General features: G+C 51.9%; 1 protein-coding gene across 1 annotated transcript; it reads right to left on the bottom strand.

The window, feature by feature from the left end:
- Positions 1–132: 132 nt before the first annotated feature.
- Positions 133–22,011, bottom strand: SLC41A1 (solute carrier family 41 member 1). Its single transcript, XM_076358190.1, has 11 exons — positions 21,972–22,011; positions 20,029–21,269; positions 14,140–14,247; positions 9,920–9,991; positions 9,501–9,645; positions 9,258–9,404; positions 8,521–8,668; positions 7,806–7,885; positions 6,845–6,979; positions 5,673–5,821; positions 133–3,964 (listed from the first exon to the last, which is right to left on the bottom strand). Exons 2-11 carry the CDS (start codon positions 20,404–20,406, stop codon positions 3,779–3,781), a joined length of 1,548 nt encoding a protein of 515 aa, XP_076214305.1. The 5' UTR covers positions 20,407–21,269; positions 21,972–22,011; the 3' UTR covers positions 133–3,778.
- Between the last annotated feature and the right edge of the window lie 4,906 nt (positions 22,012–26,917).

Genomic DNA, 26,917 nt, shown 5'->3' with positions numbered 1-26,917 from the left:
AGCAATTTATTTGATTTTCTTAACTCTCATTCCACTGCGTATCAAGAGTTTCAGCATCAGCTAAAATAAGCTGCAAAATGTGAAAGACCTTTAACCAAGTAGAGAGGTGTATGAAGGAAAGACACCACAGTCCACATAAATAAATGTCATCTTTATTTAACCAAATATAATTTATCAGTTAAGTTGACATCTGTCAATTCAGTTATAGGAACTATAAATAATGAAGACAGTCTTTTTCCTTTAATAAAAAGAGTAAACCAGTATTTTTCATTTGCAGTCAGCTGTATAGTAGGCATGCATTTGAGTGCAACTGGTGGGAAAAGTTTTTGACCATCAATATTCTTCAATTTTACATTAGATTCTTCCCTGACCTATTCCCCGCACACACCTTAGACCTTATCTAAGTGTACGGACACCACCATCCCCGCAGCGTGACAGCTCTCAATCACCTCTGGGGCTCTTCATTTTACAGGAGACCACGAATGGTAGATTCTTCCTCTGGGGAATCTTTTCTCGGGGAACTAAATAGTGATATGACACCTAAAAGACCAGGAAAGTTTCTCTCATATATATATATTTTTTTAATTAAAAAAAAAAAATATATATATATAAAAGCTTAAGTGTTAATGGAAGGAAGTCTCATATCTATTCCTCAACATTAGGCAGAGAAATCAGGTGAGCAGCAGAGAATACTCCAGAAGTCCCTGGGCTGAGACTTCGGTACAGTAGGGTGCGAGGGTTGGTTTGTTGGGGTTTTTTTTTATTTGGTGGGGTTTTTTTTTCTGAACAGAGCTTTGGCCAAACGAGATCTGTGAGAAGTCACATCACTAGGGTGGAGAGCACGAGGGTCAGAGCTACTGCCACAAAGGACACGTTGCAAAGATGGGGAAGGGGAAAGCAAGCCTGACGTTACATTAGCAAGGCAGAAAGGGGACAGCCATCTCAAAAACGTATCACCTGCTCTTCTGAGGGTCTGATCGCGAGCAGCCTGACAGGGCGAGGACCCCATCGCTGCCTCCTGAACACTGCGAACAGCTTCGGCAGTAGAAGAAGGAGAGCTCAGCGTACACCCGCTGAAGCGGGAAAGGATTCTTCTACAGCTTCAGAGAGGTCCTGAGCAGGCAAGAGCCTGACTGCCGTTTGGTTTGGATACACCTGCTCCCGTGGCCTTCCAGAACTGGTTTCCCACTCACTGATCCTGACCTTCCTTTCCAACACGCTCGTTTCCAGAGTAAGGACCAGCTCTGCAACCAGATCTCTGGGTTGGGACAACGCCTGATCCCAGACTAACTTTGGTCTTGACCTGGACCGTAAGAGGTGCATTCAGCCCTTTTCTGGGGGGAGGCAGGAACCATTCCTAACAAATCACTCCTTACCTAAAAAGCAACACTGTCTGCACTTAGGCAGGGCTTTGTAGAGCTCAGCTAGTTCTGGCATTGTCCAGAGTAACAAACAGACCTTCCCACCCGGCCTTATTTCAGATGACGATCAGCATTCCCAGCACCACATCGCACCATCTTCCAGCTGAGCAGAGATGCCCAGCCCTGCTGGGACAGAAAGCCAAAAGGAGGAGACAAGCATCGGTTTGTATGAGAAATACAGAAGTTAACCTAAAAGAGGAAATTAGGCCAATCAAGGATACTTGTGTTCTGCTGTGAGGAACACACTTAAAGCAAGAGGAAAAGCAGACAACCAGAAATCCGGCAGCTTTCAGGTTATGTTCTGGAGCTGCAAATAAATAGGACAGGCAGTGTCCAGACCAGGGGCAGAACTGCAGCACTCTGGGCCTGCACAGCTAACTAAAACGAGAGCTTTGCTGTCATTTCAGGGTCAGGATGCAAGGTGCCACTACGCCGAATACTGCAGGCATTCCCCCAGCGTTTGGGAAGGTACTGGCAGCTCCCCAAGCTTTGGGCAGTGCAGGACTGAAATTAGGCTCCATGGGATGTACTGTATTTTCCCCACCCTTGACAGATGTTAAGAGCTTTCCCCTCACGCACGCTTATGCATTCAATTTATATTCGTGCATTAGAGCCTGTTTAATAGCGCTGTCTGCTTGAGCACATCATTTAAACTCAGCGTAACTGGGTGAAGGTTCCAACTCGATAAGACCTGCTTACATCAAACTGCACTCAGTTTACTGAATTGATTTATATCCAAATGGGAAAACTAAAAAGCATCGAGTGCCGACAGCGTTCAGGAAGATCATTTACAACCGCCTTAGTCACACAGCCAGAACAGGTTTTCTCTCCTTATGCCGCTGCAGACTGCAGGAGAGTCCTTCCAGCACGCGCTAGCAGCGGAAGAGAAGGCATCTCGGCCATCACCGAGCTGAACAGCACAAAAAGCAGAGGGGAAAGAAACAGAGCAGGGAACCCTGCACTCGCAGTGCTCGGCCAGCGCCTGCAAGCTGGGCTGTAACCCTGATGCCAGATTTTACACGCCTGCTCAAGGGCAAGGGGGTTCCTTTGCTACAGTCCCGTACAGAGAGCTGCGCCAAGAACCCGGGCTTCAGAAACCTGACTGCGTCCGCTGACCTGTTTTCCGGCTGGCGCCTACACATACAGAGAAATCCAGCGGCTGAACGTGGATGTCCTTTTCTAAGAGACACCAGGAGCCTGATGCTCCCAAGTTTGAAATGCCTCAGGCTCAACTGGGAGAGATATTGGGTGGCTTCCTCCCAGCTGCAATGGGCCCATCAGCAGCACTCAGCAGCTGGAAGAAAATCTCAACACACAAAATAGGATCTATTTTTCCATCCACCTCCCCGGGAAAGAAAAGTCAACTGAACTGAGCGGGCTGCCGTGAAAATAGTGCTGTGCCCATACCAGCACAAAGGAGAGGCTTGCACACAGCATCCATGACGGCTCCGGCAGATCCTCCAGCAGAGCACTGGCAGGCGGAAGGGGAGAAGGACAGATGGGGAGAGCTCACGGCCTCTTCAGACAAAGCGCAGAGCGTATCCCTTTGCACGCGGCGGCAGCTGAACTCAGTTCACGATGAGAGGCGGAACAAGTAGTCTGCAGTTTGAGATGCTGCCGGATGGTTGGCAAAAGGGAGCCTAAATCTGTCAGCAGAGACCAGCGTGCTCACAGCCAGATTTCAGGGCTCTGCAGTCCTCAAACCCGCCATCACTCACTTTCCTCGTGGGCACGCAGGAATGGGTGTTTTAGCACAGACGACCCCTCCTCGCCATCTTCGCTAATCCCTCTACCAGAGACTCGCGTGCTTTGGACGCTAGGCACAGGAGGGGGATTCAGAGAGCGAACACAAGGGAGCAGGGCGACAGGGCAGAGAAGACGGGAGGTACCCCACGCCCTCATCCGTGAGGTTGTACTTTGCTAGAAGGTGCCTGTTCAGTAAAATAAATCTGAACCTTACCTCCAGCATTTAAAACGCTTATGAAGCGAAAAAAGCAGCCCTTCACCTCTAGTGACTGGGACAGGGTGGGCTCCCTGCGTGATCTGACTGATCGGTATCTTCACTGTAACCTTGGTTCAGACATAACTACTATGAAATTGCACTTGGTGATTGTCTCGTTACACTTTTTTTGTCCTTCCTAAAACTAGATTTATTTTCTGTACAAACTTGGCTTGAAATATAAACCACATAAAATTCCCATTGAAAATAATGAGAATCCAGTATCAAAGATGAAGTCTCAAGAGAGACAGGGTGGGGAGAGGAAGCAAAGGAGAGTAAGGGTGGAGGAAAAGAAACAACAACAACAAAACGAAAGGAGGAGGAGAGCTGTGACAAGGGGGGGGGGCAGCAGGGAGAGCTAGTCTCCCACATCGGAGTCCCGGTCACCGATGAGCCAGAGGACGTGAAAGCTGAGAGCGAGGAGACCTGTTCCAATCAGGTCCCCCAGCGCTGTCAAGTATGGGATGGAGAAGTTGTCGGGATCGAGGTCCCTGCCCCACATCCAGTGCACCATCCAGTCAGCAATGTACAGAAGAATGAGAACCTGGGAGGCAGGAAGAAAAGAGCCACATCAGCCACACATCCTGACCTCTGCAATCCCAGCCTTCGGGGAGCATCAGCTGGGGCAACTCCAGCTGGGCAGGCCGGGCTCAGCCCGAGGGCACAACTTCAACCCAAGGAACAGAGCTGGTGGCAGGTCAGAACCACCTTGCTGAGCGCTGCACTCCAGGCATTTAATGCGGGCTGCACCCCCAAAGCAACAAGTACAGCACAAAGAGGAACTTGGCGAGTTTCAATGGGCCCCCGAGAATCCAAATCCCCTGTGTCCTTAACAGCCTCTGCCCTATTCTTCTTTAGCCTCACATGTCACCATCAAATTTAGGCTTAGAAAGGAGAACGCTTTCTGAAACAAACACCAAAAAGTCTAAATTTTGCATCTCAGTTTTCAGATCTAACCAGAACAAGCTTGAAGAGATATGGGACAAAGAGGGACTTGGAAGCACGCAGGATGCTCAGGAAGGGACAGCAACGCCTGGCCTCCAGAAATAAAAAAAGCAACTGCCCGGCAGCTGAAACTACCAGAGTGTGATGTTCTCCCCCACCTGCTTCAATGCAGCGAGAGGCTCGTATCAATATCTAAAGACAGAAGAAATCCGCACTGGATCCTCTCAAGCCCTACGTCTGGGACAGGGATTTGAACCGGCCGCAGGCCTGTTGCTAATGCCTCTGGTATCTCCGGGGCTGGGAGGGTCTCGCTCAGGACACAGTGGAGCTCAGGACCACAGCAGCCAGCGCACGGCGGTCCCTCTGCTGCCAGCTCCCGCTCCGGTGCTCCCAAGCCTGCAGGCTGCTCACAGCAGTGGCTCTGCAGAGCAGCTGCGAGCGGAAGCCCCCTCCAAGTGCCCAAGCACCCAGCAGGAGTTCACAACCTAAATTTAGCTTCCTGGATGACAGCACTCTGCTCTCGCCTCTGATGGATGCTCTGACTCATTTCCTCACGCTGGCCTCGGTTGTTGATTTTAGGGGACACTGAAACCAGGCACAGCTTCCACAAGCGGAGGGGGTGAGCAGGGGGGAGCGTAGCTGGGCTTAGCAGGAAACTCCCTAACCGGAGTTCTCTCCCTGCCCTCCAACACAGGCAGCCAGACCCCTGCAAGTGGCCGCTGGATTTCTGCAGCATGAATACCCTGGTCTGGGCACGACCCTCAGAACAGCCGTCGCTATGGGCTCACACAGCTCCTGCGAGGAGACCAAGAGCCCCGTGCCGCAGATCTGGCAGGCCTCTACCCTGCAGGGGAGGCAGGGAAGGGGCAGGACAAGTCACACAAGGCATGGGGTCCCTGCAAATTCCACATCCTGTTTTCTTCACCAGCAGTTTTAAAATTGCCAAAGCACCTTATAGGACAGATTAACACACAAGAGGTAAACACTTCTGCTATCAGAAGGACTTAAAAGAGACAAAAGACAGATTCAAAACTTGCCAAGAATGGTAGGAAGGAAAAATTGTGTGTACAGGTATCAACGAAGAAGGATTTATTCAGTTCGATACCAGCTCATTTGACAAATACAATCTACTTGGCACACCTCTCTCCAGCACATAAATCTCTTACCTAGGGACAGGGTATATCGCAGTGCTTTCAGCAGCGTATCTACGATTTAACTGGCTGAACAGGTCCCCACTGCAGATGACGTGGCAGCGTCCCCTTATTCCAGCCCGAGGGGTTACAGCCCCCGGAGGGGCTCCAGCTTACCTGGAGAAGCGCAGCTGTCATGTAGAAGACTATGAAAATCAGGGTGAGCGTAGTGTGTCCACCTTGCATGGAGCTGATGGTGTAAAGGAAAACCAAGTGTCCAGGCACCACCAGAAGAAAGAGCACGCGAGCAGAGCGAGAATTCACATCTGCAAGGAAACAAAGATGGAGTTCAGGCTTAAGATAGGCTTGAACACACAGTAACTCTGCAGCCTCCCTGGGCTCCAGGGGACAAGGCAGCACAACTATGGTCAAATCGGAAGCAGGGACCAGCACGCTGGACCCTCAGCCCCACACTGCAGATTTAGGCTGAGAGGCAGCGCGCTGAATGGTGACCCCACTGTCAGGATGCCCAAGGACTCTTTGCACCAAGCTCGGTAGGAGAGCTTAATTCTGTCCCCAGAGCAAAAGCCATTCTCAGACCTCAGCTGCCAAAAGCACTCAGGTCCCACCTCTGACCGTGCTCAGTACGGAGCTGTCAAGAGTTTACCACAAACATTGAATTTCCTTGGAGCTCTGTCTGCACCTCGTCTGGCGATCAGTTTCCTAACAGATCACCACCACATTGGAGACCTCTCGCCCCTCCTTGCTCTTCAGGGACAGCCGCGGCCCAGAAGGCCGGGACCCAGGCTGCAGGCTATCAAGCCTCTCTAGGAAGTTTGGAGAGCAATAACCTCTGCCCGCGCTCTGTGCTGGAACGCAAGTTTAGGCTGTGCTCTGCCACACAACTGCCACAAATAACAGAGCTGTTAGGAAGCCTTCGTAAGCGCGAAGCTTTCTGTAACTGCAGCTCTATAAGCCCAGCAGAGCTGCAACACTCGAGCAGCCTCAAGGCAGGTTTCAGTATCCTGGACACATCCGGAAAAGATTTAGAGGGTGGAGGATTTACAGTATGAGACCATCAGGGCACGGGACTTCTGCACCGTGCTTTCCTCATCCAGCAGGGCTACGTCCTCTCGCACGGCGGCTTTGCTAAAGGTCTGACCGTCTCTAGAGGGCAGGCCAGGCCAGAAGACCAGCCACATCCGTGAGCTGACAGCAGCCTCTGAGCCAACTTCAGTCACCATTTCCCGTGACAGCGCTCCAGCGACTGCCACAGACAAGTTTAGCCAGCCAACTGCAGCACCCGCTGCTGGCAGAAGTCAATATACTTCGACGCCCGACTTGCATACCTGAGCTGAAGAAAGTGCTACAAGGGCTGGGGCACTTGCGAGGGGCTGTTTCGGAGCTCTCTCCAGGCATCCCACTCATGTGCAGGTAAGTGGAGATGCGACTAGCCTGCACTGCCACCAGGTTGCCACCCACACCTGCGGATAAGGAGAGAGCAGTAAGATGACGTCTCAAACACTTTAAAGAGAAAGAGCTATTTTCAACAGCCAGCAGATCTGGAATTGCCAGGTGCTGAAATAACGTAGGACAGTCTATTTTTGACCCAAATTCCATTTTTGCAGGATGTAAAGAGCTGAGACAAAGCACACTGTTCTACGGTTTCCCCTTAGGCCCCTTAGTAAAATAGATGCAATTCTATTACTGCAGCTTTGATTGGAAGAGATACGTGAAACAAAAAATGACAAGTCAGCCACCAAAACAGACACAGGAAGTTTAACACTATTAGTTTTTGCACGAGGCATAACGAAACTGTGGAACCCACTAGCACAAGATGCACTGGCTCAGAATTAACTCTGTTTATTGCAAAAAGTAATAAGAAAAAGGAGTTTCCCTGGTTCATTAGGCAGAACGGAGGTCAAAGCTTTACACCAGAAGCAATTAGATTTCCTGATTCCGAGTTGCAAATCCAAATCTTTATGTCACCAGGTGCCACAAGGCACGTATCTCGGAAGATGGGGGTCTGGTCCACCAGCCAGGAGGAATCAGGAAGTAAAGACAGCTTTTGTTGGGCCCCTGGAAAATGTGTCTTTTAGGCAACAGCCTCCCAGGCCAGTCACCCTCTGGTGAAAGGCTGGAACCAGAGTGAGCCACGCTGTTGTGAAGCTTGGGTCTAACCACCACGTCTCACTGGCAATCAAAAGGGAATTAGTCTCGTTAATCTGCCTGAAATAAGGCACATGGGACAATTCCACTGTCTGCCAGGAGTCTCCAAGAGCTGCAATACCAGAGTGGAAAGGAACTCACCATTAATAACCGGTGTGAAGACAGCCATCCCAGCAAAGTTTGGATCTGAGACCGTTCTGTCCAAAATTAAACCCCCAACACTGCAGAGGGAAGATTGAAGAGGTCAGTGCTGAAAGCTCATTAGGAAATACTCACACAAAGCACTGAAGGGTCTCTCTGTTGCAGTGTGTGCACCCAAGGGTGATGTATACACCTATTAATATGCACCTATGGTTGCAGTTGTTGCACATGATTTTAAGCCTCAATATTTGATAACAGAAGGCAGTTTTAGCAGGATCTTTTCTCATTGCTGCCAAAAACCATCAAGGACCAAATCCCCTAATGTACAGTTTACTGCAACACAATAATCAAAAGCAATCCTGCCCTTCAGAGGGCAGAGAGGGCTCTTGTGCAGAAGACTGCTAAATGGGATGTGTGTTTACTCCATGGCCATGCCAGAGTCTCCTGTGCAGCAGCTGGGACATCGCTAAGGCCCTGGATTCCAGCAGTCAGGTCCTTAATCACTCCTGTGCCTCGGGACCAAGAACCCCCTGTCTTTGTCTAGAAAACACAAAATAACTTCCCGTTTCCTGGCAGTCTGGACCGTGGAAGCAGAAGAGGTTTGGTTCCCTCTTGTTCCAGAACCCACCAAGGGCTAAGAGGTTGAAAGGGCCGGGGGAAAGGATGTGTCGTCCGTCTGTGTTTGGTGGAGAGGAACTCCTCCACGCCTTCCTACCTGCTAATAGCCATTGCGATAATGACTGGCTCCCAGCCAGAGTACAGCACCTCCCGAGTTGCTGCATTCTTCTTGGCAATGATGATCCAGATGGGCAGCAGAGCTATGAAGAAGGCGCATACCAAAGGATTCACGTAGGCTTTGCTCTCTGAGGGGGAAATAAGCAGAGGCAACAGATCAAGGACACATCCCGCTGCAATGAGGTGGGGTGCTGCCTCAGCTGAGCTCATCAAGCCTGCCTACAGACTGCTGTCACCCCTGGAGTCAGAAACTCCAGTAAGGGCAGGCAAACTAGACCAGACCAGCCTCAGCTCTGCAGGACATGGCATTTCCTTCTCCTGGTGTACTCACAGGGGCTTTATCAACAGATCCGAGTGAGATCTCTTCAATTTCTAACTGCTCATTCCCACTTCCCACTCCTGGGCAAGACCTCCCAGTGTTGCTTCACCTTTGGCTGAACCTGGCTGAGTCACATCCCTTGCATCCCAGCCGCCAGGGAAGGAAGGTGGAGGGGAGGGAGGAGGAAGTCTAGCATCTACAGCTGCAGCTTTGCACTGAGGATCCCCAGCTGGTGCTGACAGTACAAAAGATGAAATCCAAAACTGAGGTAGCTTCCAGGCCAGCCATCCTATATACCCCGAGAACAGGAAGGGCAAAGGAAGAGGGTGAATTGCAAGGGAGATGCAACAGCACGTGGAAGGACCAGGGAGAGACAAAGGCCTTTTGTTGCTCCTCACCCAGCTCTTTGTACAAGCCCCAGCTGATTCCTGAAAGCAGAGCCAGGGTGATGAGATCCCCCAGGCTGGCAGCAATTGGTGTGGCGACATTATCAGGATTGATCCCCATCTTCCTGGATCCAATGATGACCCCAATCATAATCATGCCTACAGCCAAAAAGAGGAAGAAAACAGGATGAGGCCAAGGACAGCCCATCATTTTAGGAAGAGGTGCATGGAGGGTGTGCAGGGTCTGTCTCTCACCCAGAACAAGGGAAGCAATGAAAGCAGTAGCCACACTGCTGGCACAAAGCAGGACAGCATGGTCAATGCTGAAGTGCCCATCTGGGATCCATCCGAATATCACTGCTGCGATTGAGGCCAGGAAGCCAACCACAGTAGCCTGAACCTGAAAATAAAAACTAGACAGTCACCAAGAGAGCAAAACAGTCCCGGGGTGAGGAAAGAGGGAAACACCACCCAGGGTACCACCATTCCAGGTGGATTAGCATCTAGCAGGGAAACACCAAGTCTCACCTATAGAGCAAACCGTTACGGTAAGATGACTGTGGGACCAGAAGCTGACAATACCAAAAAGCAGGCACTTAAACCTGACACTTGTCACAGTTGGCTTACACCAACTACCAATACTCCCACTTTCTTCTCCTTTCACATTTCCTTACCTGTATCAGAGCCATGTTCCCTGTTATCATCCTCCAGAGCTCTTTGGGTGTATCCATTTGGCCAATATTAGCCTGCAAGAAGACATCACAACATCATTAAAGACTGACAGCATTTTGCGTTTGCTACCAGTCAAATTCCTGCCTTCCAGCTACGCAAGTTTGTGCCAGGAACAGGAGTAACGACCTCAAATCCTCAGCTCTTACGGGAGAGCAATTCAGTGGAAAACGTGCGCCTGTCCACGTATGTGTGTACAGCTGGGGCATAGCTCTGCAGTAACACCCCAGTATGTGAACGTCACTTGGGCTATCCACCCTGGGTAACTACAGTGCCTCTTCCAACAGTTAAGTCTGGTTTTGTACGCCAGAGCACCAAAGCTGTTCCCAGTTTCAGCTTCGGCACCTTCTCCTTCCCAGCTGCAGGAACGGGCCGACACTCTTTGACGTGGCAGGAATGGAGCCAGACCCACTACAGAGGGGGTTTTGAAGGGAGCGTAAAGGGGAATCGACGTCAATAGTACATCTGATGAAAATCTTGCAAAAGCAACAAGATATACTTTGTCCCCATGCAGAGTCACGCACTGCTGCTTATTTACTCATTGAATTCACTCCACTGGTGATCAAGCCAAGCCTGGCTCAGGCCCAGTTGGGTCATGCTGCACCTCAGGTCAGCCAGCCAGGAGGGAAATAGGGGTGCACAGACTCCCAGGTCAGCTATCTGTGTGCCTCAGCTCCCATACGGACCAAGGCCAGAGTAGCATCATGTGGGCAGAGGAAGCTGGCAGAAAGAACTACTGTTTCAGTTAAAAGCTGAGTAAACAAGGCTAATGCCACGTGGAGACCTACTGAGTAGCGGGAAGCAGCCATGGCACACGGGTGGGTCATCTGGCACCGCTACAACTGCAGGAGATGCTAATCAGACTAACCAGAACAGATGGGAAGTTGCTTTAATTCCTTGGCATACGATCCAAAATAACCCAGCAGAATCACTGCAGGTTGCTGGTTATTGCAGAGCAGAAGGGTTCTGCTCTTCCCTAGCACCGTCTAGGTCATGGAAAGAATGGATAGGCAGAGGGTATAAGCTTATATCCAATCTTGTATTATCAGAAGCTGATGAACATGAAGAGGAAACAAGTTTGTCACTATGAAATCCTAAGGGAGAGGCTCAAGCAATCTGCAGTGGTAAATGCATGTTGGAGTTACTGGCTGACAGCGTCAAACTGAAACTTCTGCTCAACAATACAGCAGCAATTTCTGCCTCTCAGGTTTCCTTGCTGTCCTCTGCAAAAAACAAGAAGTCAGCGATCAACCAATTCTTCTGCTCTCCTTACTGCATGCGCTTGAGAGAACTGCCAGCTCATTTCAATCAGCATTGAGACGCGTCCATCTCTGGAGTGAATTTATTCTGGTCAGTTTAGCGGAGGAAAGAATGGGGAAAAAACAACAAAAAGTTGACTGGAGTAGCACTGAGCACATCCAGCACGGGAATTTGAGCTCCATATGAAGCCTGACCTTAAAATTCCAGCCACATGGCAATTAGGTTGGGATTAACATAACCTAGCTGTAGTCACTGGCAACAGGATTTTAATCCTTTAACTAATGGGAGAGTTTTGCTTCTTAATTGTGAAAGGAATTTCTGAGGTGCCTTAATGCAGCACTAATTAGAACCCCCCAGTCTGAGAAACCACTCCAGGCTGATTTCCTGCGGAGAGAGCACGAGACCCACACCGTGAAGCCCTAGTCAGAGGGGAGCTCCCTCCGCACGCCTGCACATGCGTCCCCCATGCTGAGGGAAGAACAGGGCAAGGAAAGAAAAGGAAAGCCCAAGAGATCGTCCTATCCCACCACACGCAGATACAAGGAGGTAGAGTGCAAGGCTAGGGGATTCATGTAGAGGCAGCACAGCCTTCCTTCCTGCCAGGGCAAAGGAAAACAGAGAACAAAGCCTGGGTCTCGGCCCACGAGGCTAATGCCACCCCACAGCCGTCAGCTCAGGGGCAGGAGGAGGCACCAGGAGACCAAGCCGGCGCAAGGGCAGCAGCCGCCCGGCACAGACGGGCAGGCAAGCCAGACGAGTGCTCTCTGTGCCAGTTTCCTCATGACCCTGCTGCAGCCACCGGAGCAGATAGGGGAAAGTTTTGCATTCCTGTGACTTTCTGCACAGTCTCGTTTCTCTGCCAAGCCTGCCCCAATGTTGCTCCGTGCCAGCCCCATAAGGGAAGAGGATGGAGAAAACGGAGGCCGCAGAAGTACTGCCTTTGTCCCAGGAGAGCCAAGCACTCACCCCAATAAGCCCATGCTCAGAAAGTGCAAGCTGGCCAATGCCGAGGGAGAACGGCCTGTGTCTGGGACAGCAAGGATCCTGACATGATCCGAACAATAGACAGCGAATAAAACAAAGGGATTTGTTTCCCAGAATGAAGGGGCAAACAAAGCTCAGCCTGCCACACAAGCTGCAGTGCTCAGCCTCTGTCCCTGCAAGCCCTGGCACCGGAGCACAGCTGGGCCAGGGGCAGCGCGAAGCCTCCCAGCAGCTTTGTCTTCCCCAGCAGCGCCTGGAGGGAGGAGACCAGCACCAAGGGGAAGCAGCCACAGCCCAGCTTTTGCCAGGTAATGCTGGCACGACCATCCCCCAGGCAGCTCAGCGCCCTGCTCCTTCAGAGAACGAAGGGCAAGGGCTGAATCCATGAATGAGGTGGTCCCCACAGTCGGCAGGAATCGGCAGGCAGGGGCTGGGGTGCAGAGGCCAGGCCAAGGGCTAGCCCAGGGAAATGCTGCTTGCCTTCCTGCTCTCCAGGGACTGCAGGGACCACCCCAGACTCTTCAGAATATGATGCCCACGTGCCACCGGTTCAGTGGATGACAGCAGCATCCCTTAGGGTGCATACAGGGAGCTACTGCATGAGGGACAAGAGGGGCTGCAGGTGACAAAGGCTGGATGAGCAGCTCAAACTGTTGGCTCTGCTGCCTTCCAGGAACGCAACAGAAACCTTGGGCTTCAGAGGCCAACAAGAAGCTACTGAGGAGCAGAGTCACAGCTGGCATCACCTCGTTGCTCAGGATGGAAGAACGAGAGAGGACCCAGGAGAGCGGACATACAGAGACCTCTTCAACACTCTCCTGTGCTTTCTCCTGCAGCAACCAGTAAGGGGAAGGCTGAGGGGAAGGCAGCATGCTGAGAAGCAGCTCACTGCTAGCTATGCTTGCTGCTACCACCCAGGCAGACAGTTCTCCATCCCTACATCTCAGCGAGCAGTTCCTGAGCAGCTCTCTCGGGCCAACGCGCGTCTGCTCCTCTGCACTGTCAAGGCCAAGACTAGGCTGCTTGCTGCAAGGGCGCTCTCTTCCAGCAATTCACAGCACAGAGGCAGTGGAGTTAAAAGCTTGGCAGCAGGCAGCTAACACCTTGCAGATGTAAGATTCAAAGCTATACATACTCCCATCATGGGAAACACAGGAAGATCAGGCAGTCACTTGCTGACATGCTCAAACAGAAGATACTTTGCAGAAGGAAGGAGTATTATTGTCCCCATTAGGAGAGGATGTCAGTCTCTCTCCAGCGCCGCTCAGCTACAGACTGCTGTGTTATAGAAACATTTAAACACAAAGCAATTCATTTACAGCTGGACTAACACAGTATTTGAGGAGCTAACAGAGCCTGCCCCCGTCTCTCACAGGGAGCTCACTGTTTCACAGGAATCAGACTGAATTCTAGCAAGAGAAATGCCCAGCCATGCCTCTCCATCAACTTCAAGAGGCTGTCAATCCACCTGCTAGCTCTCACTGCAACGTCCCCTCTGTTTTAGCCTTCGCCGTACAATTCTCTCCAGGCTCTCTCATCTCCTAGCCCTCCTGAACCTGGCTTGTTTTATCCTGCGTTGACGACATGCCTGCACCCAGCTGCCTCATGAAGAAAACCGGATCCAAGCACTCCAGACATTAAACTGCCAAAGCCAGCTCACGCACCGTGCCTCCAGGCCCACGAGCAGCCGTGACAAGGAAGTGAACTGTCAGCAAAGCTTAAGGACTATTAAGCCTTCAAATCTGATCGGTCCAGCGGGATGAAGACACCTTCCCAGCATGCTAAACTCCAGGCTCTGGTTTCAGTGGTCGCTGACCTCACAGGCCCGTGCACAGAGAGATTTTTGTCTGCCCAGCCACCACACGCGCATATGCCTTCCCTCCCCTTCCCCAACCAGGTATCCTGCTCCCTCAATACTCACAGCTGTCGACAGGCGAGACGCCAGAGTCATCTCTAGGTTCCCCTTCAGTCCCAGTAATGCAGGTACTAAGATAAATACCTCAGTCACGTATTTGAAGACGTCCCAGTGCTGCAAGATTAAAAGAAAAAAAGATAATCATGGCTGTTAGAAACCTTTGCTTTGGACTGAGTGTCACTTACTCATCCGCCTTTGCAACCTGGCACTGCCTGCATGTGGCCCTGAGCAGACAACCCAGTTCCCCTTCTGGTGCCACAGTTTGAATTTTGCAGCAATTTTACTGTTTTTGACATTCGTGTAGTAGTGACCACATGTTCCTGCTGAGCTTAAAAACTGGATCTCAGCCTGAAACTTTCAGTTAAAAATCCCCCAAAGATCAACCACTGACAAAATGTTTATGCATACAGAGGCCAAAATAGGGAAAGATGAAGAGACTTTGCCCAATACTTGCAGTTTTTGGCAGAATCGAGTACTGAAGTTCGGTCAGTCTCAGCTGAGAACCATTCCCTACATGTATGTCTTACAAATACATTTTGGAGCAAGGCATTGCTGCTCCCTGATCCTGCCAGCTCCAAAAAGCAGCCCACTGTGGTCTCCGTTCCCCCCTACCTCTCCGAGGAGATGCGTGCCCTCACCTGGCACCTACATTACTCAGGTATTTAATAACTACTCTGGCTCTACAGTCAAGTCAGCTCCCTTGGGCACGAGGCAGAATAGGCAGCCATGGTTATTTAGGAAAAAACGAAGAGTAATTGCAGGGTAAGCAGTCTTAAAGGAGAGCAGCTGGCTTCCATGAAAACACAAAACCACCCCCAAAAAACCTCACAACTGCATTTAAAAAAACCCCTGCAAGCTACACAAACCTCATTGCCCGATTCTTTATTTTCATGAATGTTTTGCAAGAAGGCCCTGTGTCCAAAATAACTCCCGCTTCCCACATTGCCTGACTGCCATATTCCTTAAAGGACACTGAGCACGGCTGGAATCGCACTCTCAACAGCTGGCTGCTGCGCTGAACACGTTAAGTCACAGCTCTCGCAGCTTTCTTCCTGCAATGGGCTCCATCTCTTGCAGCACTCTCCTTGACAGTGTCCGACCACCAGGCTAACTAGCCAACAGGACACGTATTTCCTTCTAGGACAAGGAACACTATCGGCCAACACCTTACAGCAAATACAAGTCACTCTACCTGCATGACTAATAACTCCCTGTGGGGAAGGACTTCAGTTATTTTTGTTTATTTTTCCATCCTTTGTGCTGCTTGCCTTCACCACTGAGCCAACAAATTCCAGTTTCTCGCCAGATCCTTTGCAATACCATGTTCAACCTGCACTCCCTTGAAAAACCATTTGAGAGAAAACTGTGATCACAGGAGGCAGGTAAGTGCTTGAGATGGATGAACTGGGACCGTTTTTCCTCAAAGGGGAAAAAAACCTGTTTTCCAGTCAATAAAAATCCCCTTAACGTTTCTGACAGCTTGGTAAGACAAGCTAGCCATGTTCTCCAGCTCCCAGGTGCACAGATGAAAGCTGCTCAGTTATTTCAGGCACAGCCACAACCCTCTCTCTGCTCGAGGACAAGGCTCCTGAGGATACCCGGTTTCCAGACTCTCCTCGTGCAATGAACAGTCCTTTCCCAGGCGCTGTGATGGGCAGCACCTAAGGAAACCACCATGGTTGCTGCAGCCCCTGCTCCAACCACCCTGCGCCCAGCTAACCTGAGCTCCTGACTTGGGAGACCTTTCCACCGCAGCCAGAGGCACTCTGAAAGGGTACGGCTCTGCATGACTCTCCGAGCAGGGGGACATTTGAGTTCAGTGCTCACTGCTGAGCAGTGAGGGAGAATCAGTCTGAAATACTTCATGCGACACAGCAGCACATCAGGCTGTGCTTCCTTTAAGGTCACATCTAGGAACAGGCGAGCACGGCTCTCCTCAGTCTATTTTTAGGCAGGCATTATGATTATTTTGCTGCTTGTTGTACCAGTGAATCCTTTGCTACGACTTCCCTTAGCAGTATCTAGAATTCAATCAGCAAGCAACACGCTCCCACTTCCCAGCAGGACGAGCTGGGTGTCACCAGAATCACTTAATGAAAGGAACATCGTCATTAGTCAGACCGCAGGCTGGAAGTGCTGTGCAAAAGTTTCCTGGCTCTTTCTGCCTCCAGAGATCATAGAGGCGGGATCAGGCAATAGCTAGCACGAGTTCGCAGCCCTCCCTCACCTTGTCCCAACCCTGGCTTTGTAAATTAACCTTTTGTCGTGGTTTAACCCGGCAGGCAGCTAAACGCCACACAGCCGCTCGCTCACTCCCCCCGGCTCAGTGGGATGGGGGAGAGAATCGGGAAGAAAATCTATCCCAGCCGAAACCAGGACACCTTTAAAGGAGGCTGCACTGCAAGCTGGTGCCAGAAGCCGCTGTAACTGGAGCCTGCTAAAGCAGCTCCCTGAGCAAGACAGGGGTGTTCCTGGAGAAAGGAATAAAAGCCATCTTCAGGGAAGGAAAACAAGAAGATTTCTGCAGACATCAGCAGCTTGCTCACTGCAAAGAGCAGGACCCATGGGCTCCTGCCAACTTTCTTAATATAAGATGTTATACAACACTGGTCTACGGGCACTTAGTACATCTCAAAGGCCTCCCTGGCTCCCGCAGAGAAGAAAGCTCCCTGCAGCAACGTGTGCCCACGACGTGGCTCCAAGGGGAGAACCAGAGCCAGACTGTTTGGGGAAGACAAAAGAGGGAGAGAGAGGAGGAAATATGAATTTAAGTTCAGGACATCGAGCTGGTAAAAATCCCTTTCCCGCCTGTAACAGCCCCTCCAAGAAGCACAGAAATAAGGTGTTTTCAGGGGCAAGGAGGGAGGCTAACACAGCACGCAAGATCCTCCAAGACTGTCCAGTCTGCTCCATGCAAAGGCGAACACACTGCACTGGGGAGCAAGGGGGCTCCCGGCTGGCTTTCAGCAGAGCTGTGTAAGAGAATTACAGGGAGAGGCACTTCACCTCCAGCGCCTCCTCCCTGCCCTCTGGGGAGGGGGAGCATAGAGACTGTAAACAATCTAGGTTTAACTTATTTCAGCTTCATTTTCTACTAAGCCTGTGGTCCCTTCCTACACAAATCTACCCAGATACTAGAGCCACCAGACCTCGGTCTCTCCCGTGCAGCACTGGAGTGGCAAGATCGGACCCCGGCCTGCCAGAGGTTCTGGAAGAAACATCAAACCCCAGGTGGCATTTTGCAGTTTCCTGCAGGCTCGCTGCCTTTCAGAAGCTTTGCACCTGCAGACAGCAGATATTTCCAGGGTAACAGCTGCTTCTCAGCCTCTGTCATTTTTAGTCGCCACATGCAAAGTTAAGGTTTACAAGAGTCATGAGTAACAGCGTGGTTTCGCTCAGATTATACCGGGATGGTGATTCATGACAGCTCAGAGGGGAGGGATGTGCTGCAGGTTGGAGCTATGACTGCCTTGGTGCGGCTGCTTCACATAGCACGCTTCTCCCAGCGCTCTCCCTCCAAAATATCAAGGAACAAGCGGCCTTAACAGGAGAGCTACAGCTCCGGGGCTGGCACTCCCCGCTGGCCCCGGCTAAGACCCATCCCAGAAGGATGCTAACACCAGAGGTGGTCAAGCAGTGGAAATGAGCAGACTCCCTCCTCCGTATGAAATACTGTCTATCCCATCCAAAGAATCTCCAGGGAGCAGACAAGTCTGGAAAGCAACAATCGGGGCTCTGCTGGGAGAGGGGACTGCACCGATAGTCCTCTACTGTACACAAAAAAGCAGTTGGTATGCTCACATGTCAGCTGGCCCAAAGGTCTCTCCAATCCCAAAGGGAGCAGAGGCAAATTCTCCTCCTGAGAGGCAAATTCACAGGGACACATTAATGGGACAGCACAGCCAAAGGCCAGGGCTGCTTGTTTTCACAGTGGGGAGACCAATTACAGCTGGCTGATTAGTCCATTTATCCAAAACAGAGGAAATTGAGTGTATGGAGCCCTCCATCCATCACAGACCACGGCTGCATCCAAAGCAACAGGGCTCCAGTCCGCTCCAGTGCACCAGCTACCCACTCCACATGCTTCCCCTCCTTTCATCCAAGGGTTTGAGTCTCTAGGAAGCCAGCTATCAAGATCAGCTCCCCAGACTCTGCAGGCAAGCAAGCTGAGACCACACGCTTCCCACCTCCCTTTTCCACCCTATGGCATTCAGATGCCTCATTTAATCCCAAGGCTAAAGGGAGCTAGAGGAGTTGGCAGGACAAGCTGCATAGCCACATGCTGAGCTGCTGTGGGACAGAGGAATTACAAAGCTTTATTTCTAATGGCCATAAAAAAAAAGGCAGGAGAACACAGCAGTATGCCGCAGTATCCCACCCCTGCCCTGCTCCTGCCTGGCCAGAAGGGCTGTTCCTTCTCCAGGAAAGGCTTTAGGCTGGGTTCAAATCACTGGCTCTGGGAAATTGCCAGAAGAGCCACGCATGAGTTTACAGGGACCTTGCAAAAGGAAACATACTTGAAATGTCTTTCTTTTTAAGAAAATTATTCTGATAAATCTCTCCTGATTAATTTAGCACAGCCAGCCTTTCCTGTTTTGAGTCACTTCACATCTCTCTCAACAGGTTGTATCAAGAGAAACCGTAAGGATGACCAGCGTGCAAAGGCTTGCAGGGAAATACCCATTAGGAGCAAGAAAGCAAGAGAAGTGTCTGCTTGACCACCCACAAATACAAAAGAAGCCTGACTTACCTTACTGGCACACAGCTCGGGTGGAGATGATCGCAGCTGCCAGCAATACAGACAAGTGACTGACATTCAAGTCTTTCTATGCCAACACTGCAAGGGCTTGTTTACCCCACTTAAACAAACAGAGGGGCTTCAAGCAGAGCATTTTTGGTTGACCACAGTTCCAAAATGGCTGCCTCCTCCATCCAAATAGTTTCATAAGCCTACACTGCACGGATGATTGAGTTTTGTGCCTTACTCACAAAGTTTGGGCTGGGCATCAAGACAACTCTGCACAGCCTGTCTTTCAGAGCAAAGGAGAAGAGATTAAGCAGCTGATCGGCTGCCAGAGATACACGCTTGGAAAACTTGTGCTAGAGAGACCGCTGCAGGAGCCACGGTCCGTGAAGTCACATTTGCCACATAAAACCTAAGCTGTGCAACTGTCGGGTTCCCACAGTGTCGCCTGTCACGAGAGACCTAACGAGAGATCACGTCTGGTAACACATCAGTTTTCATCCGGAGGTAACAGCCAGCTCTCTGGCTGGCCTCTCCTAAGCATCACCTCCACACACCTCTCAGGAGGCGTCAGCCCAGCTGACCCTGACCGCTTCAAGAGCATAGAAGGCAACATAAGGGCCACTCAGCCAGCCTTCGACCTGCGGAGCGAGCCAGCATGCAAGTGTCCCGCACACACTACGACAGGCGAATCATTAACCTGGCTGGCACAAGCCTGGCATGCTGGAACAGCGCAGCAAACATTGAAGATGGAAAAGGGACACAGGACCTGTGGAACTAGCGACTGGAGTTGGGGTGTTTACAGCCACCATCAGGAAAGCGCTTTATTTCAAGCCGTAATGCACAGAGTGGTCTCAGTTCCCAGGCAGGTGCTTTGGCTGCACATGTGCCAGCTGCAACCTCCTCCTCTGAGCCAGAGCAGGGCAGCTGCAGTGCAGGGGTGCCTGCAGCCTCTCCTCCCCTCGCTCCAGACATCACCGAGGTCTCCCCCTACTCCAACCAGCCTGCGAGGTAACAGGTCTCCTCCCCTCACAGTTGCTATCTGCTGAACGAGCCTTGGCATTCAAGTCCCTCCTGGCTTGGGATCAAGCCACGGTCTACAAAGACAGGATTCAGAGCCCAGTGCCATGCCAGGGAAGTATCAGTCCTACCTGCACAATGTCCAGCACCATTCCAGCAGCAACTGTCCCAAAGCCTGCCAGGAGGAACGGAAAGAGGACTTGCAGCCCGATGGAAAAGGAGGTCTCCTTGAGGGGCGAGGCTGGCTCAGGACCTCGGTCTGTGCTGGTGTCATCACTTTCATTGCTCTGGCTGCCATTTTCCAGCAGGGCGTCTTCTTCTCGCACCCCTTTAGCATTGGCACGGGACTCCAACACCACCACTTCTAGCCCGTCACCATCGGATCCCAGGAAATCTGAGGGCTCCACCAGCTGCCCCCGGTCTGGACTGGTGAGACAGTCCATGGGCACAATGGGCAGCACAGCCCCATTGGCCTGCTGGGTCTCCTTCTGCTCTGGCTTGGAAGACATGCTTGCAGAGAGGCTATCCTGACCTTCGGGCTTAGCAGGCCTACAGCCAGCAGCTGTTCCAGAAGAGGTCTTCTGCCAGGAGCTTATACAAATGGCCTTTCTGGCATCTAGAGGCGACCTCTCCTATCCCTGCTCGCCTGCCTTTGAGTGCAGAGACTGCTCCTGCAGCAGAGATCCCCATCAAGCAAAGTCCAGGAATGGAGGACACCAACCACCGAGCCAGCAGGGAACACTGCAGGAACCGGGAACAGCAGCAAATTCACTCTAGTTCTCCTCCTCTCCAGCACTGTGCGGTACAGCAGCCACCGAGACAGGATCCAAGCTTTTCTTCTTTGATGTATGACACTTTAGTGCATCCTTCTCCAGGTCTTCTTCCAGCAGCACGACTGCTGTGATGGGGCACACAAGGCAGAGAGAAAAACAGATGAAGTAAAGACCACTGAATAACACAGAAGCTTAAAGGGATGAGGAAGCGGAGAGTAGATACGAGAGGGACTGGCTTTTAGAGATGACACAATTCAGAAAAGCTCTTCTTACTGCCAGGGCTTTGTCACTTTCTCCAGTGGGACTGTCCCTCGGCAGAATTTGAGTCTGAAGGCTCCTGTGGGCTTTTGCTCTGTTTCAGCCTGTTTTGTGCTCCCTGCCAAAACGGCCAGCAATACCAGCAAGCTCCAAGCGTCACTGTCGTCCTCCTCTTCCAGAAGAGTTTCTCACCTTACAGCACAAGGCAACGAGAGTTCTTATTTAAGGTAACAGCAAGTCCCCAGTTAAGGTTACTTACTGAGCTGAGCAGGCTGTAGGGTGGGAGCTGGCATTTGGACAGCCTTAGATTTAACGTCACTCTCCAAGAACTTGTCTTTCACCTGAAATACACGGGAGGAAAACAGACGTTCTGTTGGGTCTCGCGGCAGTCAGCATAACGGCTCGTTCACCCAACAACGTTCTCCTCCAACGTACGTCGAAGGCTGCGCTACCCCCCTGACCCTTTAAGCCTTCTTTCGCAACCCTTCGCACGCTTCAGGGGGGCTGTGTCAGGGGACCTGGCGGGAAGAGCAGCTCTCTGCTCCCCGTGCCCCAGAAGCGAGCACCCAGGAGGGACCCCCAAGCCGCAGGACGGGGACACCCCGCCCGGAGCCACCGGGCACAACGGCGGCAGCCGGCGCCGCCTCCCGTGAGCCCAGCGCAGAGCCGCAGGAGGCCTGCGGACGAAGCGCGGCCGCGGGCACGGCGCAGCCCGGGGGCTCTCCCCCCTCTCCGGGTGCCGCAGCGCTGGAGGTGCCGCAGAGCCCCGCAGCCCCGTGCGCGGCGGAAGCGCTGCCAGGCGAGCGCGGGGGGGGGCGGGCGGCCCCCGGTCCCGTGGCCCTGCAAGCCACCACCTCTAGAGCGAACCCGGCCCAGGCCCGGCGGACCCGGGGAAGCGCTGCCCCGAGCGCAGCGGAGCTGCCCCAGCCGCCGGACCGACCGGCCCCCTCCCTGCGGCACGGGGCTGCCGCGGCCGCCCCCCCCCCCCCCTCGCTGCGGCCCCGGACCCCCACGGTGCGGCCGCCGCCCGCCCGGCACCTCACCGCTGCGCACCCGCTGCCCGCCGCGCTCCGCTCCGCTCTGCCCCGCCGCGCTGCGCCGGACCCGCCGCGGGCTGCCCCGCACCGCCCTGACATCACCGCCCGCCAATGGTGACCCTGCCCAGCGCGCCGCGCGGCGCTCCCATTGGCCGGGCGCGCGTGGCGTCACGCCCGGCCCCGCCCCCCGCGAGGAGCGCGCTGCCCACGCAGCGGCGGGTGAGGCGGGCGGCCCGCCATCCCGCCATCCCTCCGCCGAGCCCGGGGCGCTCCCCGGGGCTTTGCCTGCTCCCGGGGCGCTCCTGACTCTCACCTGGGGCGCGGCGTTGGAAGGAAAGGCGCCTGCTCCCTTCTCCCCGCTGTCCGTCCGCTCTCGCTCTGCTGAGCCAGGGGAGCTCTTCGCTGGCGCCCGAGGTGCGCTCCCGGGAGGTCTCGCTCTCCCCGCCCGGGGAGAGGGGTTTCACGGGTCACAGAGCGTTCCCCATCTCCGCTGGGGTGGCCGTGCTGGGCAGGGGTGCGCTGCCGTCCCACCCACAGAGGTGTTTCGGCAGACCCCCGCCGCGTCCAGGGCAAGGCGGCTGGACCGACGCTCAACACCTCCGCAGGGGTCCAGCCGTTCCCCTCCTCGGCTTAAAACGGCTGTGAAACAGCAACCCAAGGGCATTTTATCATTTTAACTCCATAACTGATTAATTAAGCACAGCTTTGGTACGTTGTCTATCATTTTGGGACCGAGGCCCAGGAGCACCCACAGGGTACCAGCGGTACACCCTGGCTTTCAGGCCTCTGTGCCAGGCTCAAGGGCTCCTCTGATGTAGTTCAGCAAAGAAAATCGGGAATATCGTCACGTACTCACTTTGCATCTGTTTACGCCAAACTGCCCCACAACAAATACATACCTAAAAAGCAGTAACTCCTGCTACAGAGGTCAGTGCCTCACTGCTCTGTAGAATTCTCTATTCCTGAATGAAACCAGCTCTTCTGATTCATGTTTTCCTTCTATTCCCCCCCCCCCCCTTTTTTTTTTTTTTGCATGAGTGGAACTTTTGACCAGTTGTTGTTTTTCCTTCCTGCCTTGCCTTGCCTTTCCTCCCAGCAAACAGTCAACAGCAAGTTATTACCCAGAGCGATTACGTGATCCCCAGCTCCATGCCTTGGAGACAGGTCTTGAGCCAATAACGGTCGCTGTGACACAAGCATGCGTGCGAGGGGAAGAGGGAGGGCGGCACAGGAACTGCATTCCCCCACAGATACACTGAGTCAAGCGTCACTAGGGCTGGTGACTTCATTTCTTAAAATAAGGAAACGAAGGTAGTCGTGGGCAATGGCAGCAAGAGACCCATTGTGGTCGAGTCCCCCCTAAAGATGTGGGCTGTGCTACTCAATTTCTTTCTGCTCATATTAAAAATTGAGCATGGGGAGCTTCCTTTCCCAAAATACTTGTTGCTTTGGAAGAAAAGGGCGACCGGCACACTGGAAGCAGAGCAGGACATACAATTATATAAAGCAGCACAAAGACAGCTCAGATAGAAGGCCTAAGCGGGTTTAACTTCCTCAGTCCCAAAAACCTCTTCAACTCAAGAAAGTTGAATTTACGGAGCAGATGAGCGGAGCGCTGCTTTCGCTGTGATAAAGTAACTGGCAAAGTGCACTGGGTTTTGCACCTATCTGCTGCTACACAGTCTACTTGAACCCAGTGTTTCGAGGGGTGATGAGCATTTGCAGTCATTTAACAAATTCTCCGGACCTCCTGCTGTGACGCTGGCAAAGAGACATCAAGGAAAACTTGAGACATACAGAGACAATGTCTCGACTAAAGCCGTAGCACAGTTCCACACTCAAGCTGGGAGTGGAGTTCCAAATCCTGCCTCCAACCCTAGCCTCCGTTTTCCTTTGTCCAAATAAACCTGGTCTGTAAGGCTCTCTTTCCGCCTTCATCTTTCCTTCCTGACTTGGAAAATCCGTATCTCCCCCGGAGCAACCGTTCTTCCCCCACCCCCCTAAAAACAACGCACACCAAAATGTGACCTTGTTGATTAACAGTCCGGCCAGCTGCACGCTCAGGAAGTGGAAGCGTGGAGACAAAAGCTGCCTGAGACAAGAAAACAGAAATAGATAAAATCCCCACCAGCGACGCTGACGCGCAGAGATCAGAAAGGCAGAGGATGAAAGGGCAGGAAACGGGTTTCCAATTCCAGGGCTAGCAGGTACCAAAGGCAACAAAATGCTTGGAAAGGAAAGAGTTTACCATTGAGCTACACTAGATCACGGAATGTCGTGCCCGTGTGTTTTACAGCAGCCACGTGACTTTAGCACTACCAAACTGTCCAGCTCTGGGCAAGCGCTCAGCAACGGCCTAGGAGGCCACAATGCCTATAGGATAATTTTGCCCTTTTCACAGAAGAATCCAGCAAAATAAAGTGGTTCGGCCAAAGTCACTCAAAAAACCCACCTAACAGAATTTGACAGTGTCCTGTCAAACCCTTTGCTCTCTGTTCTAGCTCCACCGCTGTCTGTCACACCTAAATGCTGATCTGAATGCAGTCCCAGCTGCCTTTGACCAAGGATTCTGAGGGAACCTAGTTCTTAATTTCTTGTAACCAGGAATCTCAACAGGCAAACTCAAAGGTTGAATAGGTTATGGATAATGACTCACCCCTACAGATGTCAGTCCAGAGTAAAAGCCGTTCATGAGGACAGGCAGCAACATCAGCAGCTGACCCTAATCTGGTCCTGATCTGGGAGAAGAAATGCAGACCACGGAAGTTCTGTTTTACCAGCCTGGAAGCAAACAAAACCATCGCCATCCTTTTTCCGAAGGTCCAAATGACTACTGCTCCCAGCTGTGTCCATGTGTCACCCACGTGCTGCGCCTGCTGCGACAAACACAGGTCAGCCTCAGTCAGGTACATCCCTCAGGCTTTTTGCCACGTGAGAGCATCTGGCAGAGGGGAGCTGAAAGGTCCTCGCTTCCTGCGTTCCACGAGGCCGGCGGTTCCTGTGTCAGCAGCTGCTGACCCACCGATAGCATGGACACCTGTCATGGAGGGACTGAGGACACACCTCGCATCTCTGCTTTGTTCCAGATAAATGAATTTGCAGCTTATATCTTCAGAAATTAGGCCGAAGAAAGGACTAACATCACAACCCTGCTGGACTGATCAGAGCAGACACTGATATTAAAAAAAAAAAGTATAAATGCAAATCATTTCTTAACTCCCCCCTATTTCCCACTCCACAAAGATCCTCTCATTTCCCAAAATCCCAAAGAGGACATTGGATTAACCTTTTCCAGTGTCTACATACAGCTAGGCAGTACTGTCCTAACAACATTTAAAAATCCAAGCGGACTTGGAAGGATAAAAGTGCTCCAGGGCAAATAATAATTATTCTTCCCGAGTACTTATACAGCTTGTCAAGTAGGCTGAACTCAGACCTATACTGAAGCTAGACTAAGATCAGTAGGTGAGCTAGTAAGTTTAAAGGTAGTTTAGACAGGCACATGCCAGATGTAATGGCTGCACTACAGCCAAAAATAGTTAGAATCTGGAAAAAAAACACTCCAGTTTTCTCCTATGGGCTTTCTGGAGGAGTTCATATCCCTTACTCTGGCCATTGGGTCAATCTGTGACGGTAATCCACTGCTGCCCTTCTGTAATCATCTTCACCCTACAGAAAACATGAAAATAACCTGTTGTAGCTGTGGTAACTGGACAGAGAGCATGCAGAGAGCCTCAGCGCTGACACACAGTCAGCACAGTCACCGAGCAGAGGATTACTGCCATGAACTAGAAGGAGCTTTTTTGGTTACTCGGTTAAATAACTGAACTGCAGCCAGGCCCCTCCATGTGGTTGCCTTTCTAGTGCAAGATCAGGCACAGTGTTCAAGTGATCCGAGTATTTACAGGGCTACAATAAACCATATAATTGTGTTGAATTAAAAATATAAATTAAAAGACGTATGAAAAGCCCCCTGGGATATGCTACATGACTTGCATGCTGCCCAGGCCTTGACCAACTCATAGGTAAATCCATCAGTGACAAAGAGCATTTACCCTTTGTCCCCTACCCCCTGCATTAACCACCCTTCCATGTGGTCATTTTCCTTCCTGCTGAGAACTGACTGCAGCTTCCTCTGGGGCCCACCATCACAGCTCTTAAATCAGCCAGAGTGATCTCTACTGAGTGAAGCAGGTCACTCCCTTCCCCACCATGCTGAGCTCTTTATCTCTGCCGCCCCTGCTACCCTGGGAAGCTGTGGAACCGGAAAGCGGAGCCAAGCCCCCTGCACGGCAACTCAGATGACACACAGCCTTCACTGTGTTGTTAAGGAAAATAATTCCCTGGGCAGCACTTCAGCACCCCTCTAGGCCTTGCTATGGGCACTGAGAGATGCTGGCATGCAACTACCAACGCTGTACTAGAGACCTCACAGGTCATGGCAGCACAGTTTCTTTAAAGGGTTATTGCGAGAGCCTGAATTTGGGGACTAAAGTGACAAAGATGTCTGTAAAAGTTTCAGATTGCTAGCAAGCTCTGCGTAGGAGCTGCGGATGGGGACTGAATGCATTGGCAAGAACCTGTGCAGGGTTTAACCTGGCAGCAGCAGGCAGTACTGAAGACCACTGAAGGTGAGGATTAAGGGTCACAGGCTGAGCTACAGGTGAGGATTACTTCCCTATAATGGCAAAGGGTACTGCAGGCTGTGACTGGGTGGCCTCCAAATTCCTCCATGGATATCTTGCTCTACAGCACTGATAAGACTAGGGCACGGTGGCGTGGGCTGAGCTGAGTGGGGAAGCTTTCACAGCACCTGCTTGAGAAAATGGACTTCACCAGCTCCATGAAATACCAAACAAAATGGCAAAAGAGGAGCCAAGAATGCAAGCGTCAAATGCAAGGCAGGAGGAAACAACTTTGTAAACACCTTGCTCCTGTGTTCTGCTCCAGCT

Source organism: Aptenodytes patagonicus, chromosome 22 (genome assembly GCF_965638725.1).
Source record: "Aptenodytes patagonicus chromosome 22, bAptPat1.pri.cur, whole genome shotgun sequence".
In the NCBI taxonomy this organism is placed as follows: domain Eukaryota; kingdom Metazoa; phylum Chordata; class Aves; order Sphenisciformes; family Spheniscidae; genus Aptenodytes; species Aptenodytes patagonicus.
The sequence above is the reverse complement of the archived record's forward strand: the minus strand, read 5'-3'. Positions and strand labels throughout refer to the sequence as shown.